The 21,127-nt window shown below is 44.6% G+C and overlaps 2 protein-coding genes across 8 annotated transcripts in view; one reads left to right on the plus strand and one right to left on the minus strand.

The window, feature by feature from the left end:
• Positions 1-21,127, minus strand: part of LOC126930917 (protein BRAWNIN) — a 732,366-nt gene that overhangs the window by 265,822 nt on the left and 445,417 nt on the right. The window lies entirely within an intron of this gene.
• TXNRD1 (thioredoxin reductase 1) overlaps positions 1-21,127 on the plus strand; it is a 182,394-nt gene that overhangs the window by 35,839 nt on the left and 125,428 nt on the right. Inside the window, exon 1 of one of the 2 annotated variants that reach the window (XM_050748464.1) lies at positions 9,904-10,039. The exons of the other annotated variant lie outside the window; for it this stretch is intronic. Coding sequence (XP_050604421.1) covers positions 9,949-10,039 — 91 coding nt within the window. The 5' untranslated portion in view covers positions 9,904-9,948. Of the gene's footprint in view, positions 1-9,903; positions 10,040-21,127 lie in introns of those variants that run through there. 2 annotated transcript variants of the gene reach the window in all.

Raw genomic sequence — 21,127 nt, forward strand, 5'->3', positions numbered from 1 at the left:
ACCAGAAAGTTCAAATAACTAGAACGTTTTCTTTTCTTTTATTCTCCTTTCCTTTCCTCTCCTCTCCTCTCCTTTCTTTTCTTTTCTTTTCTTTTCAGACAGAGCCTTGCTCTGTCCCCCTGGCTGGGATGCAGTGGTGTGATCTTGGCTCACTTCAGTCTCCACCTCCCAGGTTCAAGAGATTCTCCTGCCTCAGCCTCCCGAGTAGATGGGATTACAGGTGCGCATCACCACACCCAGCAAATTTTTTTGTTTTTAGTTTGGTTGTTTGTTTGTTTGTTTTGTTTTTGAGACGGAGTTTTACTCTTGTTGCCCAGGTTGGAGTGCAGTGGCGCAATCTCAGTTCACTGCAACCTCCACCTCCCAGATCCAAGGGATTCTCCTGCCTCAGCCTCCCGAGTAGCTGGGATTACAGGCATGTGCCACCACGCCTGGCTAATTTTGTATTTTTAGTAGAGACGGGGTTTCTCCATGTTGGCCAGGCTGGTCTCGAACTCCTGACCTCAGGTGATCCACCTGTCTTGCCCTCCCAAAGTGCTGGGATTACACGTATGTGCCACCACGCCCGGCCTAGAATTATTTTCAATATATAATTGGTGATTGATGTTTTGCTGTAGGCTGTTTACATAATTCTCCTAGGCACTTAGCTGGGTCCCAGGGACACAAGGTGAATTAGACACAGGCTGCCCTTAACAAGTTCACAATCTTATAGGTAAAACCGTAATGGTATCACAGGGTAGCTTAGGGGAACTTTAGTTGTTCCCTCCTCCCAGCCACAGCTATTTCTTGATATAGAGTTTTCATGATCTTATGTGAAGTACTTGGTCAACCCAGCTTCAGGTTCTTTCTCTATCCAGTCTCTGCCCTTTGAAGTCCTCTGTAAGAGACATTCTGCAGCTGCTCTGAGGAATAAATACCATGCAGCCCAAGTGCAACGATAGGAGGACAGAATGTTCTGGAAGCACCTGGCCCAGCAAGCCCATTGCTGAAAGAGGGGTAGAGATAAGTCAGCCCAGGAAGGGCAGCCCGCAGGTAATGTGGCTTTACGGTGCACTGCGCTTTGGGGAAAGCAGTGGGAGACGCAGACTAATGAAGGGTCAACTCCTGTGCCATGCTCAGGAATTCGCATGTTGGTTTTTGTGTCTCTCCTCTCTTCCATCCACACTGAGATGGCAGGAAGCTTGTTTTGTTTTATTCTCCTTTGGAGTCCTGGCTCCTCCTACAGTGACTTATTGGCCTGGAACAGGTGTTGAATGTGTGTGCTGAATGGATGCAGGTTTTGGGAGCTGCATGAGGCAGAAATGTCACAGAAGGACTTGTGGGCATCCGTGCAGAGGAAGGATGTGATGGGGACAAGACTGAAGGTGGAGAATACACTGTGGTTAGGACTATCATCAAGGTGGGGTGTGGGGAATGAGGGGTGGGGAGACCAAGACACTGGCTGTAGGGCTGGGGAGCAGCAGATGGATTAGAGAGATATTTAGGAGGTAGAATGAGCAGAACTTGGCTGGCTAGGGATAACTATAACCGTGAATGATGGTACAAGGAGCAGGCAGGAGGAGGGAAGTCCATGTAAGGCCAACAGATTTAACTAGAACAGAGTATTCCTCAAACCCATTCCAGAAATGCACTGTATCTGAATTGCCAGCACTTAGAGATTAACCAAGTAATCGTGGAACCTGATCTTGTTGAGACTTTAGGGTCTTATTGATAAACTCCAACTGTGGAGAGGTCCTTTGAGGTGTACTGATGGTTTATTTTAAATGGCATGTTCTGAATATGGTCTGATGGTGGCTTTTCCATCAATTATCTCATACTGAAAATTATGGTAGAGGTGGAAGGAGGGTGGTGAATTCTATAAAGTATTATCCTGTGGCAACTAGAATAGTGGCCTGCACACAACAAGGGCTCCATAAGTAATTTTTTTTTTTTTTTTTTTTTTTTTTCTGAGAGACAGGGTCTCACTTTGTCACCTAGGCTGGAGTATAGGGGTGTGATCATGGTTCACTGCAGCTTTGAAATCCTGGGCTCAAGTGATCCCCACACCTCAGCTTCCCAAGTAGTAGCTGGGACTACAGGCAGGTGCCACCATGCCCAATTAAGTTTTTTTTTTTTTTAAGTTTTTTTGTAGAGATAGAGTCTTATTATGTTGCCTAGGCTGGTCTTGAATGCCTGGGTTCAAGCAACCCTCCCGCCTCAGCTTCCCAAAGTACTGGATTATTGGGGGAACCCACCCCCGATAATTCTTCATGGGTTCTTTTCTATTTCCCTAAGGGTCAGCCAGTCTGAGAAATAAAGGGAAAGAGTACAAAGAGAGAAACTATAAAGCTGGGTGTCCGGGGGAGACATCACATGTCGGCAGGTTCCGTGATGCCCCCGAAGCCACAAAACCAGCAAGTTTTTATTAGTGATTTTCAAAGGGGAGGGAGTGTACGAATAGGGTGTGGGTCACAGAGATCACATGCTTCACAAGGTAATAAAATATCACAAGGCAAATGGAGGCAGGGCGAGATCACAGGACCGCAGCAAAATTAAAATTGCTAATGAAGTTTCGGGCACGCATTGTCATTGATAACATCTTATCAGGAGACAGGGTTTGAGAGCAGACAACTGGTCTGACTAAAATTTACTAGGCAGGAATTTCCTTGTCCTAATAGGCCTGAGAGTACTGTGGGAGACCAGGGCTTATTACATCCCTTATCTGCAACTGTATAAGACAGACATTCCTACAGCGGCCATTTTAGAGACCTCCCCCTAGGAACACATTCTCTTTCTCAGGGCTATTCCTTGCTGAGAAAAATAATTCAGTGATATTTCTCCTATTTGCTTTTGAAAGAAGAGAAATATGGCTCTGTTCCATCTGGCCCACAGGCAGCCAGACTTTAAGGTTGTCCCCCTTGTTCCCTGAACATTGCTGTTATCCTGTTCTTTGTTCAAGGTGCCCAGATTTCATATGGTTTAAACAATTTGTGCAAGTTAATGCAATCATCACAGGGTCCCGAGGCGACATTCATCCTCAGCTTATGAAGATGATGGGATTAAGAGATTAAAGTAAAGACAGACATAGGAAATCACAAGAGTATTGATTGGGGAAGTGATAAATGTCCATGAACTCTTCACAATTTATGTTCAGAGACTGCAGTAAAGACAGGTGTAAGAAATTATAAAAGTATTAATTTGGAGAAAAAATAAATGTCCATGAAGTCTTCACAATTTATGTTCGTCTGCCATGGCTTCAGTCAGTCCCTCCATTCGGGGTCCCTGACTTCTCGCAACAGGATTATAGTCATGAGCCAATGCTCCCAGCCCACAAATAACTTCTGAGTGAATGAATGCTGTTCCTGCCCTGATGAGTGTCCATTATTTTGGGGAGGGCAGACAATAACCAAGATGGTTATGTAAAATGTCTACAGCATAACATATCAAATTATTATGCTATATTATAGGTTACCTTATGTTGTTATATTATTATTACCATTTTGTATTATATAGAAGGTCTTTTCTTTCTTCCTTCCTTCCTTCCTTTCTTTTTTTAGATAGAGTTTCGCTCTTGTTGCCTAGGCTGGAGTGCAATGGTACGATCCTGGCTCACTGCAACCTCCGCCTCCTTGATTGGAGCAATTCTCCTCCCTCAGCCTCCTGAGTAGCTGGGATTACAGGCATGCGCCACCACACCTGGCTAATTTTGTATTTTTAGTAGAGATGGGGTTTCTCCACGTTTGTCAGGCTGGTCTCGAACTCCCGACCTCAGGTTATCCGCCTGCCTCAGCCTCCCAAAGTGCTGGGATTACAGGCGTGAGCCACCACGCCTGGCCAGAAGGTGATAGTTTCTAAGGAGAAAATTAAAGCCTGGAAGAGGAAAGAGGGGCATTGGAGTCAACAGCAGAGCCGGGGGGCTTTCAAGTTTAAAATGAGTGGCCAGGGAAATCTTGATTGAGAAGGTGCATTTTGAGTCATATCTGAGGAGGGCAAGAGAGTGAGCCATGTGGATATGTGAGGGAAGAGCAGTTCCGGCAGAAGGAACAGCCAGTGCTTGAGATGGGAGTGTGTTTGGTGGGTCTTAAGGAAGAAAGGAGTCTACTGCGGCTGGAAGCGGGTGAGCATAGAGGAAAAAGCAAAAAGGAGGTCACTAGGGGACAGGCTCGCGATACCTCTTATTAGGACCTTTTAGGCCACTGGTTTCACTTTAAGGACATTGAGAGCCATGAAAATTTCTAAGCAGAGGAGTGACATAATTTTAACAGGATCCCTCCGGTTGACCTACTGCAATAGCAGGAAGGGAGAGGGGAGAAAAGTGGGGGGCAGGGGACAGGGCAGAAGCAGAGACCTTCAGGAGGCTGTTGCAATAGGCAGGTGATGGGTGACAGTAGTAGCAAAGATGCTGAGAATTGATCAGGTTTTAGATACCTTTTTAAAACTTCTTATTATGGAAAATGTCAAACATATAAATTAGAGAAAAAGTGGAATGAATCCCCATGTACCTAGCAGCCAATTTCAACAACTACATTTGACCAATCTTACTTAATCCTTATCTCTACCCAATATATTAGATTATTTAGATTATTTTTTCTTTCTTTCTTTCTTTCTTTTTTTTTTTTTTTTTTTTTTGAGATAGAGTTTCATTCTTGTTACCCAGACTGGAGTGCAATGGCATAATCTCGGCTCACTGCAACCTCTGCCTCCTGGGTTCAAGCAATTCTCCTGCCTCAGCCTCCCGAGTAGCTGGGATTACAGGCATGCACCACCACGCTCAGCTAATTTTGTATTTTTAGTAGAGACGGTGTTTCTCCAAGTTGGTCAGGCTGGTCTCGAACTCCTGACCTCAGGTGATCTGCCCGCCTCGGCCTCCCAAAGTGCTGGGATTATAGGCGTGAGCCACTGTGCCCGGCCACAGTTGTTTTTTTTAATTAATTTGTTAATTTTTTTTTGACATCAGAACCCAAAGTCCACTGCATTTGGTTGATGTGTCTCCTGTCTCTCTCTCTCTCCCTCTTTATATCGTAGTAAAATATACATGAGAAATTGACCATTTTAAGCATTTTAAAGTATACAGCTTAGTGGGATTAAGCACATTTACACTGTGTGGAACCATCACACCGTCTGTCTCCAGAACTTTTTCCATCTTACCAAATTAAAACTGTGTACCCATTAAATTAAACTCCTAATTCCCCCCTCCCCCAAATCCCTGGCAACCACTATTCTACCTTCTGTCTTTGTGAATTTGACAACTCTGGGTACTTCATATATCCTAAGTCTCTTTTCATCAGTAAGTTCCCACATTCTCCTTTTTTTCCCTCGCAATTACTGTGTGGATGAATTTGGCAGATTCTGGATTTTGCCATTTACATCCCCATAGTGTTGTTTAACTTGTTCCTTTTTTTTTTTCTTTTGAGATGGAGTCTCGCTCTGTCTCCCAGGCTGGAGTGCAGTGGCTCAATCTTGGTTAACTGCAAGCTCCGCCTCCCAGGTTCATGCCATTCTCCTGCCTCAGCCTCCCAGAGTCGCTGGGACTACAGGTGCCCGCCACCATGCCCGGCTAATTTTTTTGTATTTTTTTTAGTAGAGATGGGGTTTCACTGTGTTAGCCAGGATGGTCTTGATCTCCTGACCTCATGATCCAGCCACCTCAGCCTCCCAAAGTGCCAGTGGGATTATAGGTGTGAGCCACCGCGCCCAGCCAATTTATTCATTTTAAAATATCATTTGAAGGTAGAGTAGACAGGACTTGCTGGTCAATTGAAGGTGGAGTATGAGAGAGAAGAATCAAGGATGACACCAAGGTTTTTGGCCTGAGCAACTGGAAGAATGGAGTTGCCATTTTCTGAGATGGGGAAGACCATGGGAGTAGGTTTGGGAGGGAACAATCTGCTTGGACATTTTAGGCTTGACATGTTTATTAGACACTCAAGTGGAGATGCCAGGTGCCAGTTGAATATGTGAACCTGGAGTTCATGGAAGTGGCTGCGGCAGGAAATATAAGTTTGGGACTTGTCAGCAGAGAGATGATATTTAAAGCCTTGAGACTAAAGGAGATCACCAGGGGAGCAAATGCAGATTTTAAGAGAGAATGGAGGGGAGAAGTTTGAGGACTGAGCTTTAGCACTTCAATATTAAGTGCCAGGAAAATTGAGGAGGAACCAGCAAAGGAGACTGAGGAGGGGCATCCAGCACAATAGGAGAAAATCTAGGTTAGTGTGGTACCCTGGAAGCGAATCATTCTAAGGAGGAGATTATGAAACATGGGTCATATGCCATGGATAGGCCAAGTAAGATGAGGACTGGGAATTAACTATTATTGGGTAGAAAAGAGATGCCCTCCCCCAGGCATGGTGGCTCATGCCTGTAATCCCAACACTTTGGGAGGCCTAGACGGGTGGATCACCTGAGGTCAGGAGTTTGAGACCAGCCTGGCCAACATGGTGAAACCCCGTCTCTGGCCGGGCGCGGCGGCTCAAGCCTGTAATCCCAGCACTTTGGGAGGCCGAGACGGGCGGATCACGAGGTCAGGAGATCGAGACCATCCTGGCTGACACAGTGAAACCCCGTCTCTACTAAAAAATACAAAAAAACTAGCCGGGCGAGGTGGCGGGCGCCTGTAGTCCCAGCTACTCGGGAGGCTGAGGCAGGAGAATGGCGTGAACCCGGGAGGCGGAGCTTGCAGTGAGCCAAGATCACGCCACTGCACTCCAGCCTGGGCGGCAGAGCGAGACTCTGTCTCAAAAAAAAAAAAAAAAAAAAAAAAAAAAAAGAAACCCCGTCTCTACCAAAAATATAAAAACTTAGCCGGGTGTGGTGGCACACACCTGTGATCCCAGCTACTCAGGAGGCTGAGACAGGAGAATTGCTTGAACCCAGGAGGCGGAGGTTGCAGTGAGCTGAGAGTGTGCCACTGCACTCCAGCCTGGGCAACAGAGTAAGACTCCATCTCAAAAAAAAAAAAAAGAGAAGAAAAGAAAAGAAAAGAGATGCCTTCCCTTTTGATGCTCTTTAAACAAATCATGTTTAATTAAATTAAAACTAAATGGCCAGGCGCAGTGGCTCACACCTGTAATCCCAGCACTTTGGCAGGCCAAGGCAGGCAGATCACCTAATGTCTGGAGTTCGAGACCAGCCTGGCCAATGAAGTGAAACCCTGTCTCTACTAAAAATACAAAAAAGTAGCTGGGTGTGGTGGCGTGTACCTATAGTCCCAGCTACTCAGGAGGCTGAGGCAGGAGAACTGCTTGATCCCAGGAGGTGGAGGTTGCAATGAGCCAAGATGGCGCCAGTGCACTCCAGCCTTGGTGATGGAGTGAGACTCCATCTCAAAAAAAAAAAAAAGAAAATTTCCCAGGGAAACATTATTTTCATGTATAGGAATTAGTGGAGTGCAATGTCATAGTAATAAGAGAGGTCAGTGGTTAAGAGCAGAGGCTTGGAAATCAGGAAACCTGGATTTCAGTATCAAGCTGTGTAATCCTGTGCAATTAATCCCCTGAGCATCAGGATTCTCCTCTGTAAAACAGGAATAATAAGAGACCCTTCTAAATGTGGCTCTTGCAGGAATAACATGAGATGAGCATACTTTTATGCCAGTAAAGGACTTAGCAGGATGCCTGACTCATCTTAAGTACCCAACAAATCGTTGGCTATTATACGTATGATAGGATGACAAAGGTAGGCACATGACTCTCAGATACTTTTGCCTAGGTATTTAAAAAAACAGGAAAGCCATCATTTTAGTTAAATATATGTACTAAATAGAGAAAAAGACATGAGAGCCAAAGCTGGAATTTTGATGATAAAATGGTAATTTCAACAAATTGAATAGCATATTTTAAAAAAGATCTCTGAAACAGTCATTCCAGTGGAACCAAGGAATTGTAGACCTGGCTTGCAGAGGGAGGGAACTTTGCTTTTAAAGGGTTCTGGCTTAGTTGCATTAGTTACTAGAGACAACAACCACTTGGAAGAAGTTGTTATTAGGATTTACTTTAGGGCCAGGCACAGTGGCTCACACCTATAATCCGAGCACTTTGGGAGACTGAGGCGGGTGGATCACCTGAGGTCAGGAGTTCGAGACTAGACTGACCAACATGGTGAAACCCTTTTTCTACTAAATACGAAAAATTAGCCAGGCATGGTGGCTGATGCCTGTAATCCCAGCTACTTGGGAGGCTGAGGCAGGAGAATCACTTGAATCTGGGAGGCGGAGGTTACAGTGAGCCAAGATCGCGCCATTGCACTTTAGCTTGGGCAACAAGAGCGAAACTCCATCCCCCCATCCCCCCCAAAAAAAGAGATTTACTTTAGTTTTGTGCAATATCTATTATTAAAAGCCTTTGATTCAGTTTTATTTGTTTTCTGTGTTTAAACAAATAAACACCCAGTGTTTTCCAAGAGCATTTTGACTCTGGGCTTCTCTCCAGAGAAGCAGGATACAAGCTTGTCCACAAACCCAAATCAAAACAAAGGGCCCACACCGTTGCCATGCATCTGGTGACCAGACAAGTTCACTAAATCTCAGCTGGCGTGGAAGTTCCTTGAGACCAGGGAATTTGAATTAGTCATCTTGTAACCCTAGAACAAAGCTAGGCATAAGGTGGATGCTTACCATATGTTAGTTAATTGAAAGAACGCAAAACAGAGCACTGCACTGATTGAGAACAGTGACTGTGCACCTGATGTGCTGCAATGGGTTTTGGTGTTAAAAAATCACTCTCATTCATTAGTAGTAGGAGTTCAAATGGGAACCACAGTTCCAGAAAAGCAATTTTGGCAATGTGTAATGAGAGCCTTAAAACTGTAAACACAAAGATGTTCCCTGCAGCCTTATCCATAATTTTTTAAAATAAAAAACAAACTAAACATCCAATAATAGATTACATAATCATCCAGTAGCTCTATTGGATGGACTATTACATTATTATAATTATACAAATTAATGTTTCCCTGCTTCTTCCCTGCTTTCCTTCAATACTGAATTCCTATAATGGCTCAGGCACTATTCAAGGAGGTGGGGGAGGCCACCTGGCCCAAGCTGAAGGCCAAGGGCATTTGGGATACAAGAAAATAATGCAAATGTGCTATTTTGGCAGCGTTTACATGGGCAGGGTGTCGTGGGGAGGCTGGCGGAGGGAGTGGGAGCAGGTGACAGAGAATATAGGGTAAGTTAGAAGGCTCTCAGTGCTGGTAAAAATAAAATAGAGTAAAGTAAAGGGTGGGGGTAGAGTTGAGGGTGCCATGACCAGATTTCTGTTTAAATAGGATGGTCTTTTTGCTGTGAACTTAAGACTGCTCTAAAAAATAAAGTGTATTTAAAAAAAAAAAAAAAAACTACGATGTTCAGTGTATGCTTCATCTACGGTCAAAGAGGCAAAGACTGAAGTGAGAGTGGAAGCCAGGTGGTTATCTGGGAGGCTTACAAGACTATGTAATAGTATGGAAAATACTAGTATTAAGTGAGATGCTGGATGCCAAACTATGCATAGAGGTGAAAAACTTCAAAGAAATAGTAAACACAGCAAAAGTAGTTTGTTTGAAGGATAAATTTTTTTAAATTATTTTTTGTAGAAACGGGGTTACCCAACATTGCCCAGGATGGTCTCGAACTCCTGGGCTCAAGCGATCGATCCTCCCACCTCGGCCTCCCAAAGTGCACAGGCGTAAGCCACCGTGCCCGGCCGAAGGATAAGATTTTGGGTGGTGCGCTTTCTCTTTTCTCTTTTCCATTTCTGCATTTTCCAATTTACCTTTAGCAACCGATCTTTCCTGTTTTAAAAAAAAATTCACGACCTTGAAGATACACGGGCTGTGACTTCGGGCAAGTCACCGAGCGCCCCGCCCACCGCGGGCCCCACCCACCGCGCGCCCCGCCCACCGCGTTCTCCGGCCCGCGGCCGGCAGGGGGCGCGCGGCCTCCGCCAGGCGTCCTTTGCCCCCGTCAGTTCCCACAGGGCCTTGTGCGATATGGGCTGCACCGAGGGCAAGGCGGTGGCGGTAGCCGCCCCACCGGAGCTGCACACCAAAGGCAAGAACGGTGGTGGCCGCCGTAGGTCAGGTACGACCAAGGGCGAAGACCTGGTCCCAGGTCGGCGGGCCGAAGCGGGCCTTCCGGCCGGGGTTGGGGATAAAATGCCCCGGAGCCCTGGCCTTGAAGCCTCTCACTGGAGTCAGTGACGGACCGCACGCCACACTGGAGACTCCCGAAACGCTCCCCCGGGTCACCGCGGGAGACGGAGGCCGGCGGCCGGCTGAGGGCTGCCCCGCCCGCTGGCTGTGAGAGAGGTGGGAGGCGGAAGGAGGAGTGGGCCCGCCGCTAGGACCTACCCGGAAACCTGTCGGAAACCGAACCGAGAGGCAGCGACCCGCCTGATTTCGCTCAGGGGCCGTGAGGGCGTCCTCTTCCTACATGCACCGTGTTTCCAAAGAAACGTTACGGGGGAAGCGCCCAAACCGCCAGCCGAGTCCGGGGGTGCCCTTTCACCTCTCCAGAAGCCCCTGGCCCACTCCCAGCATCCTCCTCCATGGAGAATCTTGTCCCACACGCCTTCCCTGCCCCGTTTCTCCATCCCCTTGAAATTTGGGCACATTTGACCCACGATCGTCCTGCTTTATCCTTTCACTTCTTCTTCAAGACAGAAAGCTCCCAGTCTCTTCTCCATTGTCCGGATAATGCCAATAATGCCTAGTGGTTACTAAGCACTGACATGAGAGGGGCCTTTGGAAGCAGTGGACATGGGTAATAATCTCGGTTCATCTTTCCAGCGATACTGAGGGATTTATCATAAACCCCATTATACAGAAAAAGAAACTGAGAAGCAAAGAGGTTATAAAACTTACCCAAAGCACACAACTAGTAAGTGGAAGAGCTAGGATACAAGTTGAGGCCATCTGACTCCAAAGCCCTGGCCATCATCATATTGCCGCCTCCACCTTTTCTATAGCCTTGAGAAAGTGAGTCTCCAAAAAGTGCCTTGCCCAATGGCTGGAATTATTAAATGCTGTAGGATCTGTCTCTTTCGAGGGCTTACAATTTGGTTACAAGGCAGCATATGGTGAAGGGCTAAGAGTAGTGGTAAAAACAGCCAAGTGGGGATGGCAGCTTCCATAGATGAGGCACGATTTGGCAGAGGTGTCTGAAGGAAGAACATTCTTGTTAGGGGAAGCAGCCAGTGAGACCATGCCAGAGATAGGGAGGCCTGCATATCCTCCTGGAGTTGAGGACTTGGATTGGGGGAAGGGAAGAATAAAGGAACAGGGTAGGAGCAAGGTCAGGCAAGGTCAAGGTCAGGCAGCTAATTTGTGGCCATTAGTACAATGAAGGAGTTTGAGCAGGTGCATCCCAAATTGACCTTTCATGTACCGTCCTCAGGATCTTCTTGATATCTATGTCCTGCCATTTATTTACTGTTTTTCATTAGCTACATTCTCTTTGTGTTGGTAAAACAACACAAAAATTTACCATCTTAACAATTTTTTTTTTTTTTTTTTGAGACGGAGTTTTACTCTTGTTGCCCAGGCTGGAGTGCAATAGCGCTATCTTGGCTCACCTCAACCTCCACCTCCCATTCTCCTGCCTCAGCCCCCCAAGTAGCTGGGATTACAGGCATGCACCACCATGCCTAGCTAATTTTGTATTTTTAATAGAGACAGGTTTTTGCCATGTTGGTCAGGCTGGTCTCGAACTCCCAACCGCAGCTGATCCGCCTGCCTCGGCCTCCCAAAGTGCTGGGATTACAGGCATAAGCCACCGACCCCGGCCCATCTTAACCTTTTAAGTGTACAGTTCATCAGTATTAAGTATATTCACATTGTTGTGAAGCAGATCCCCTGAACTTTTTCATCTTGCAAATCTGAAACTCCATGCCAACTTGGTAACTTCTCATTTGCTGTTTCCCCCAGCCCCTGGTATCCATTCTACTTTCTGTTTCTGCGAAATTTGGCTACTTTAGATTGCTTATATAAGTTGGTATCATACAGTATCTGTCTTTTTGTGACTGGCTTATTTCACTTAGCATACTGTCTTCAAGTTTCATCTATGTTGTAGCATGCAACAGGATTTCCTTACTTTTTAAGGCTGAGTAATATTCCATTGTGTTTGTGTATATATATATATATATATATACACACACACACACACACACATATATATACACACATACACAATGGAATATATATATACACACACCACTTTTTTAATCATCCCCCGAGATGGAGTCTTGCTCTGTCGCCCAGGCTGGAGTGCCATGGCATGATCTTGGCTCACCACAATCTCTGCCTCCTCCCTCAGCCTCCCGAGTAGCTGGGATAACAGGTGCCCGCCACCACGCCTGGCTAATCTTTGTATTTTTAGTAGAGACCGGGTTTCACCATGTTGGCCAGGCTGGCCTTGAACTCCTGACCTTGTGATTCGTCCGCCTCAGCCTCCCAAAGTGCTGGGATTACAGGCTTGAGCCACCGCGCCCGGCCTGAACTATTTTATAATACAGAAAAGCTCACTCATTATAATACAACTTGCTAAATTTTTACAAATGAAATATATGCATGCAGCCCACACTCAGCTGAGGAAATAAATGTTTCTAGTACCCCGGGAGCCCCTCTAATGTCTCTTATCCACATACCAAGTGCAACCACTACTCTGATATCTAACAGCATAGAAGAATTTCACCTATTTACATTTACTTTTTGAAACTTAAATTTAGGCATATTTTAAGCATTAATCTATGAAAGCACTGCTTTATTCTAGATATTTTTCTTTTTCTTTCTTTCTTTTTTTTTTGAAATAGGGTCTTGCTGTGTTGCCCAGGCTGGAGTGCAATGGCCCAATCATGGCTCATTGCAGCCTCAACCTCCTGGGCTTAAACAATCCTCCCACCTCAGCCTCCTGTGTGGTAAAGTGTGCCACCAAGCCCAGCTAATTTTTTTATTTTCTGTAGAGATGAGGTCTTGCCGTGTTGCCCAGGCTAGTCTCAAACTTCTGGGCTCAAGCCATCTTCCCACCTTGGCCTCCCAGAGTGCTGGGATTACAGGTGTGAGCCACTGTGCCCAGTACACATATATATATGTGTATATATATACACATACATATATACATAATTATGACGATTATTTTTCTAGAGATGGGGTCTCACTCTGTTGCCCAGGCTAGAGTGCAGTGGCATGAATCATAGCTCACCGCAACTTTGAACTGCTGGGCTCAAGTAATCCTCCTGCCTCAGCCTCCTGAGTAGCTAGGATTATAGGGACACACCACCATGCCTAGCTCAATTTTTAAATTTTTTGTAGAGATGGATCTCACTAAACAATAGCCCAGTCTGATCTCAAACACCTGGCCTCAAGTGATCCTCCTGCCTCAGCCTCCCAAAGTATACCATGCCAGGCCCATATTATACATAACTATAACATTAAAAATGTTCTTTTGTGTGTCATCTATAAACACTCTAGCCACCTTCCTTAAGTACCATATGATCTCTAAGTTCCTTCTCAAATTAAACTCTGTGGTTAGGTTTCAAGAAACTTAATTTCTTAATGATGCAGAAGGTTTTGCTTGAATGACTCTTCAACCAAGCATCTATTATTTATCAGGCACTGGGAACTCAGGGATAAACAAGACCTGATCTCAGTCCTTGAACATAGAGTCTCATGGAGAAGAATGGCATAGAAAATGCAGTGTCATAATGTGTAATCATAAAAGTAGATGGGTACACACTTCAGGAGAATGGCAGAGGGAGTTAACATCTTGGCATTTAGCATTTAGTATTTCTTCTGTGACACACATTCCCTTCTATTTTAATGAGCTTGCAAACATTTTTCCTTCTGGATTTTTGAGGAGCAGGAATGTGTCTTGTTCACTATCTTATCTTCCGCAGTCCTTGGCATACTGCCCTATAAATCAGTAAATGTGTTTATATGACTCATATGGCAAAGGGCAATTTTTTAAATAAGTGAGGAATCTTCCAAAAGCCAATGCTATTAACATTGACCAGCTTCTCTAGTAAGGAGAGGAGATAGTATTTTTTCAAAGTGTGGTCCAAAGTCCACCTGCAAGAGAATTAATTACATGCTGGAGATGTGTAGATTAAAAACTCATTTTCCTGTTCTCCATTTCAGACCTACTAAATCAGCTTCAGGGTGTTGGGCCAGGAAGCTTCATTTTTGGTGTCTCAAGTGACTATTTGAACCAAGGCCTGAGAACACTGCAGTGAGGTGTTTAGGCCAGTGTCAAATAACCTATTTCTGGGCAGAGGTGCCTATCCTTAGCAATGGGGTTGAGTCTGGGATGGAGGTGCCTACTGCAGATCATTGAGGCTGATAAGGGTGAGTCAGACGCCCCAAGAAGAAATTGAAAGCTTTGCAGTGGAAGCAAAGATCGTGACTGACTTGCAGTCATGCAGTCTGCAGTCAGAAGTTAGTATTACACGATGTGCTAGATAATTGTAGTGTAATCTTGCCTTTTGTTGGTTTTAACCAGGTAAATTAAAGTCATTACTCATTATTTGGATTTTCAAACTTGAATGTTTACTTCTTTGTATTAATGTGTACTGAGTATTTAAAGTTTTTAAATTAGCTTTTTTTAAAGTGTATTTTAGGCCAGGTGTGGTAGATCATGCCTGTAATCCCAGCACTTTGGGAGGCCAAGGCAGGTTAATCATCTGAGGTCAGGAGTTCGAGACCAGTCTGGCCAACATGGTCAAACCCCATCTCTACTAAAAAAAATACAAAATTAGTTGGGTGTGGTGGCACACGCCTGTAATCCCTGCTACTCAGAAGGCTGAGGCAGGAGAATTGTTTGAATCTAGGAGGCAGAGGTGCGCCATTGCACTGCAGCCTGGGTGATGAGAGCAAAACTATCTATAAAAAAAAAAAGGGTATTTTAGATTTACAGTTGGATTAAATTCTTGAAAGAACTTGAAAGAAGGAATTAATCTGGTTTTTTTTGTTTTTTTTTTTTTTTTTTTTTTTTTTTTTTTTGAGACGGAGTCTCGCTCTGTCGCCCAGGCTGGAGTGCAGTGGCGCAATCTCGGCTCACTGTAAGCTCCGCCTCCCGGGTTCACGCCATTCTCCTGCCTCAGCCTCCTGAGTAGCTGGGACTACAGGCGCCCACAACCGCGCCTGGCTAATTTTTTGTATTTTTAGTAGAGACGGGGTTTCACCGTGGTCTCGATCTCCTGACCTTGTGATCCGCCCGCCTCGGCCTCCCAAAGTGCTGGGATTACAGGCGTGAGCCACCGCGCCCGGCAGGAATTAATCTGTTAATGCCTTTTCTTTACCTTCATAAAACATCAGGGAATATTTCATGAATATTCCTTATATCCTACTTTCTAGCTCTGAGCATTACTTTGCTGGTAGAAACTAGTCTACATGTATATAACTATAAATGACTATCACAAATTACTCTTTGGTGTTAAAAACAAACTATCTGGCTGGGTGTGGTGGCTCATGCCTGTATTCCTAGCACTTTGGGAGGCCCAGGTGGGAGGATCGCTTGACACCAAGAATTCAAGACCAGCCTGGGCAACAAAGTGAGCCTCAGTCTCTGCAAAAACAAATAGCTGAGCATGGTGGCATGCGCCTGTTAGTCACACCTATTCAGGAGGTTAAGGTGGGAGGATCGCATGAGCGTGGGAGATCGAGGCTGCAGTGAGCCATGATCAGGCTCCTGCACTCCAGCCTGGGTGACAGATGGAGACCCTGTCTCAAAAAAAAAAAAACAGCAACAAAACTACCTGTTGGATTTTTTGTTTTTTTTTTTTTTTTTTTTTTTTTTTTTTTTTAAGACAGAGTTTCATTCTTGTTGCCCAGGCTGGAGTGCATTGGTGTGATCTTGGCTCACTGCAACCTCCATCTCCTGAGTTCAAGCGATTCTCCTGCCTCAGCCTCCCAAGTAGCTAGGATTACAGGCATGCGCCAGCACGCCCAGCTAATTTTGTATTTTTCGTAGAGACAGGGGTTTCTCCATGTTGGTCAGGTTGGTCTTGAACTCCTGACCTCAGGTGATCTGCCCACCTCAGCCTCCCAAAGTGCTGGGATTATAGGCATGAGCCACTGCACCTGGCTACCTGTTGGTTTTAGTGGTAGTGCAGTGGTTTTCAGCTTTCAACATTCAAGTATGCTCCCAACTTTGACAAATACGGAAAAGTTATTTTTGCCACAATTTAGTGTGTTTATGGAAGGTGTATATACAGAAACTTCAGATGACAGTGTCTGTTAGATGAAAAACTGAGCTGGGCAGGTGGTGGGAAGTTGTATAGACCCAGAAATAACTTGTTATGGGAAGAATTAAGAGGCCACAATTAATGGGTCAAAAATTAAAACTCTACAGGGATAGGCAGGTCATATAAATGAGTGAACCAGGCAGGTAGTAAACAACAGGGCGTGGTGGGGACTGGGGTGCACTGAGGAGAGAATGCCGTACTGATGGGGCAACTTCTACTGAACTTCCCTTTCTTTGTGTGGGAAAATGAGTGTAGTATTGCCAGACCTGCTTTTTTTCAAGAGAAACTAGAAATCTCTATTTATTATTTTTGTGACTTCCCCAGTTTGTGAATGTCAGCAGTAATGTAATTAAGCAAAATACCGAGGGTCAAACAAGATGTGATTGCAGGTAAATATGGTCTGTGAATGTGCAGGTAAATATGGTCTGTGATTGCAGGTAAATATGGTCTGTGAATGTGCAGGTAAATATGGTCTGTGATTGCAGGTAAATATGGTCTGTGAATGTGTAGAATAATGTCAAGCTGGCTCATATTTAAAAAATGAGAAAAAGATGGTGTCTTTTGAATGTATAGAAGTGGAGTGGCTAGGACAGAAAACAGTTTTTCTTAGACAGTAACACACTGCAGAGAAGTGTCTGAGTGAGCAGTGTAAATGACCACTGTCAAAGTATGGTTTTCAAAACGTTAAAAACATGATCTTGTACGGAAAAAGAACATGTATCAAAACTTATTAATTAAACCAATAAATGAAAGAACCAATAAAATGGTAAAGCTAATTTAAAGGCAAATTCAAAGACTAGGGACATATAATCAAAGAAATGGTTAATTGAATTTGCTAGTACAGTAGTTACAAAGCTGGTTAACGTCCCACAGAGCAGTAAAACTAACTTTTGGGCCAGGTGCAGTGGCTCACACCTGTAATCCCAGCACTTTGGGAGACTGAGGCAGGCAGATCACTTGAGGTCAGGCGTTCGAGACCAGCCTGGCCAACATGGTGAAACCTCATCTCTACTAAAAGTACAAAAATTAGCCAGGTGGTAGGATGCACATGTAATCCCAGCTACTCAGGAAGCTGAGGCAGGAGAATCGCTTGAACCTGAGAGGCAGAGGTTGCAGTGAGCCGAGATCGCCGCTGCTGCACTCCAGCCTGAGCGAAATAGTGAGACTCTATCTCAAAAAAAAAAAAAAAAAAAAAAAAAAAGGAAAAGAAAAGAAAAGAAAAACAACTAACTTTGGGGATTATTGAGCAGAAATGTACAAGTTCGCATGAAACTTCAGTGTCTAGGCTCTAATAAAATAGTAAATAGGAAAGTCAAGTACAGATACACTCTCTTAAGAAAATTAAATGATCCTTGGGTGGGCTTGTTAAATATGGTACAGTATGACATTGAAAGGGCGTTTAGTCAACTTCCTTTATTTCCAAGTTTGGACATTTTTCTTAAGATTGTGGTTGTTACAGAGTAGCTATGGCTGCCTTCAGATTATTGCTCACTTATATAGTAGTATTTTAAGCTGGTTCATCCCTCAAATGTGCTGCCAAAATTCTACTTTTTCAAGTATGTGCAGCTTTTCTCAAGTATGTGCATTTAAACTTCTAAAAATTTAAACTTTTAAAAATGTTTAAAACAACTGTGAGCAAATGGAAGGCTTTGTGTGACCTCTGTGTGGGTCAATGATTGTTTCATGGACTGCTTTATCACAAAGATTCATTTAGAAATGGGCACAAGGCTCTTGGTCATCAAATTCGTTTTAGGTTTAGAGAAGTAATCTTACCTCTTGGAGCAAGAGCTAGATTTCACTCCTTTATGTGTAGAGTGAGATCAAGGAAGAAGGGGAATAGAAGGAATATAACTTAGCAAACAACTCCCCACCCCCAAGTCAAGTTTGTCAGAAATATAACTTTGAATTACCATTGTTGGGAGAGCAAGGAGCATGGTTTCGCTGTACCATTCCTTTCACAGCATTCCATGGGATCTTTCTAGATATGCTGGACTGGTAAAAATCCTCAGGAGTTGGCCAGGCTGATGTGGGTAGAGAGGGTGTGTCCAGTTGAAGCAGAATAAAAGGAAAGCTAAACCGGGATATGACCCTTGATCGAACACTGGGAAAAAGTGGTAAAAGCCGTTAAATCATTCACTGAGAGGCAGCTGAAGGTGGGGACTGGTGAGGAGGGAGCATGAACTGCTGCATCTTGCAGCTGGCTTTGGGCTCCAGTGGCTGGTGCAGACTTGCTAAGGAGTGTTAATGGTGTTTATTAAAACAACAACAAAGGCAACTTAGTTACTCTGGCCCTGGGTGTGGGCAGAGTAGTTTGGGAAGGGGAGAGGGCAGATTGCAAAGGGAATATATGTGAGGTTGTTTCTTTTTGCATAGGCACTGATGCATAGTCATTCACACTGGATTAGTCAAAGCTGTAATTCTTGATGAAATTTCCTTTAAGGATGAAGGACATTTGACAAGTTTAGGTCTCCTTTTAAGCCTGTGGCACAAGTTTTTTTTTTCCTGTCCCCTGACCTTGCCAGGCTCCCTCACTCATCTGTTGATGAATGCTTGTTCTCTTTTACCTAGAATATCCTTCCCTCTCTTTGCTGGGCAAAATCTCCTCGCGCATCAAGATCCAGTCCAAATGACAGTTTTGTAATTCCCCAAGTAGAGATCGTTTTGCCCTTTCCGGACATGTGTGGCCCTTCTCATTTTTTTCATAGGACATGTAGTGTATTGTGTAGCATTATACCAGACTGAGCTCCTAGGGGTAAGGATGTCGTGTTTGTTTATTTATTTATTTATTTATTTATTTGAGATGGAGTCTTGCTCTGTCGCCCAGGCTGGAGTGCAGTGGCACCATCTCGGATCACTGCAACCCCTGCTTCCCAGATTCAAGCAATTCTTCTGCCTCAGCCTCCTGAGTAGCTGAGATTACAGGCAGCCACCACACCCAGCTAATTTTTGTATTTTTAGTAGAGACAGGGTTTCACCATGTTGGCCAGGCTGGTCTCAAACTCCTGACTTTGTGATCTGCCCACCTTGGACTCCCAAAGTGCTGGGATTACAGGCATGAGCCACCGCGCCTGGCAGATGTCTTGTTTAGATTTGAATTTCCTGTTTGGGATAGTTCATAGCACATAGTAGATGCTCAGTAAATGTTCAAATATAGTTGCATCAAGTTATTCCCTCCTGATTTTCTCCCCCACTGTTTGATCAACCCAGGAATCTCTCTCCCCCTTGGAAACTTCTTTTATCTACCTCACTCGCCCCTGACTCATTGGAATCCCACAAATGGGACATCTCAGGCAGGTAAAATTGCCATTGTTATGAAGGTGAGAGAATGGAGTTTTTTTTGTTTTGTTTTGTTTTGTTTTGTTTTTTTGAGACGGAGTCTCACTCTGTCACCCCAGTTGGAGTGCAGTGGCGCAGTCTTGGCTCACTGCAAGCTCTGCCTCCCTGTTCACGCCATTCTCCTGACTCAGCCTCCCGAGTAGCTGGGACTACAGGCGCCCGCCACCGCGGCCGGCTAATTTTTTATATTTTTTAGTGGAGACGGGGTTTCACCATGTTAGCCAGAATGGTCTCGATTTCCTGACCTCGTGATCCACCCGCCTCGGCCTCCCAAAGTGCTGAGATTACAGGTGTGAGCCACTGCGCCCAGCCAAGAATGGAGATTTTTTACAGGGTATTTCCAACGTCCCATATGGAACACTGTATTTCCCAGTAATACAGTTTTTTTTTTAAAGAGGGGATAACACCAAAGTAGTCTTGTTAATTAGATAATATTTATTCATTTAATACTAACCATCTTCCATATGTTAGGCATTGTTGTAGGTGCTGGGGATCCGTGAGTAAATATGCCCATATGGAGTTGTTTTCTAGAGTAATGTAGAACTTCTGAGAGCTTTAATGAAAAGGAGTAACGTTTATTGAATGCTCATTATGATCCAGGTACTGTGCTGAGTGCTTTATATGTATTAACACATTTAATCCCTGCAACAGGCAAATGAGGAAAGTGAGGCCCAGAGAGGTAACGAGCATACACCTGTTAAGTAGTGGAGCCAGGATTCTCATGCTGGAAGCTAATGTACTCAACCACCGTGCTCTACGGCCTCGCTTAATAGAATGATTGGGCACATCTAATGAAAACCTTAGTGATATGGTTTGGCTCTGTGTCCCCACCAAAATCTCACCTTGAATTGTCATAATCCTCAAGTGTCAAGGGCAGGACCAGGTGGAGATAATTGAATCATGGGGGCGGTTTCTGCCATGCCTGTTCTTGTGATAGTGAGTTCTCATGAGATATGATGGTTTTATAAGGGGCTTCCCCCTTCGCTCAGCTCTCTCTCCTGCCGCCATGTGAAGAGGTGCCTTCTGCTGTGACTGTAAGTTTCCTGAAGCCTCCCCAGCCTTGCAGAACTATGAATCAATTAAACCTCTTTTTTTTTTTTTTTTTTTTTTAATAAATTACCTAGTCTCAGGTATGTCCTTATAGCAGCGTGAGAATGGATAGCGTGAGAATGGATGCTGGATTTCTCCATCCCTTCATAAGACCTGAACATAAAGCATTGTTTCCCATGAAAATAAGCAGTTGAATTAAAATCAAACTTTTTAGTGGATTACCAGTATCTGGAAACAATAGAAAAAGGAGCTTATGTGGGACACGGTGTCTCACGCCTGTAATCCCAGCCCTTTGGGAGGCCAAGGCTGGCGGGTCACCTGAGGTCGGGAGTTCAAGATCAGCCTGACCAACATAGAGAAACCCCATCTCTACTAAAAATACAAAAAATTAGCCGGGCATGTGGTGGGCACCTATAATCCCACCTACTCAGGAGGCTGAGGCAGGAGGATCACTTGAACACTGGAGGTAGAGGTTGCAGTGAGTCGAGATTGCGCCATTGTACTCCAGCCTGGGCAACAACAGTGAAACTCTTGTCTCAAAAAAA

Source organism: Macaca thibetana, chromosome 11, assembly GCF_024542745.1.
Source record: "Macaca thibetana thibetana isolate TM-01 chromosome 11, ASM2454274v1, whole genome shotgun sequence".
Lineage (NCBI taxonomy): Eukaryota > Metazoa > Chordata > Mammalia > Primates > Cercopithecidae > Macaca > Macaca thibetana.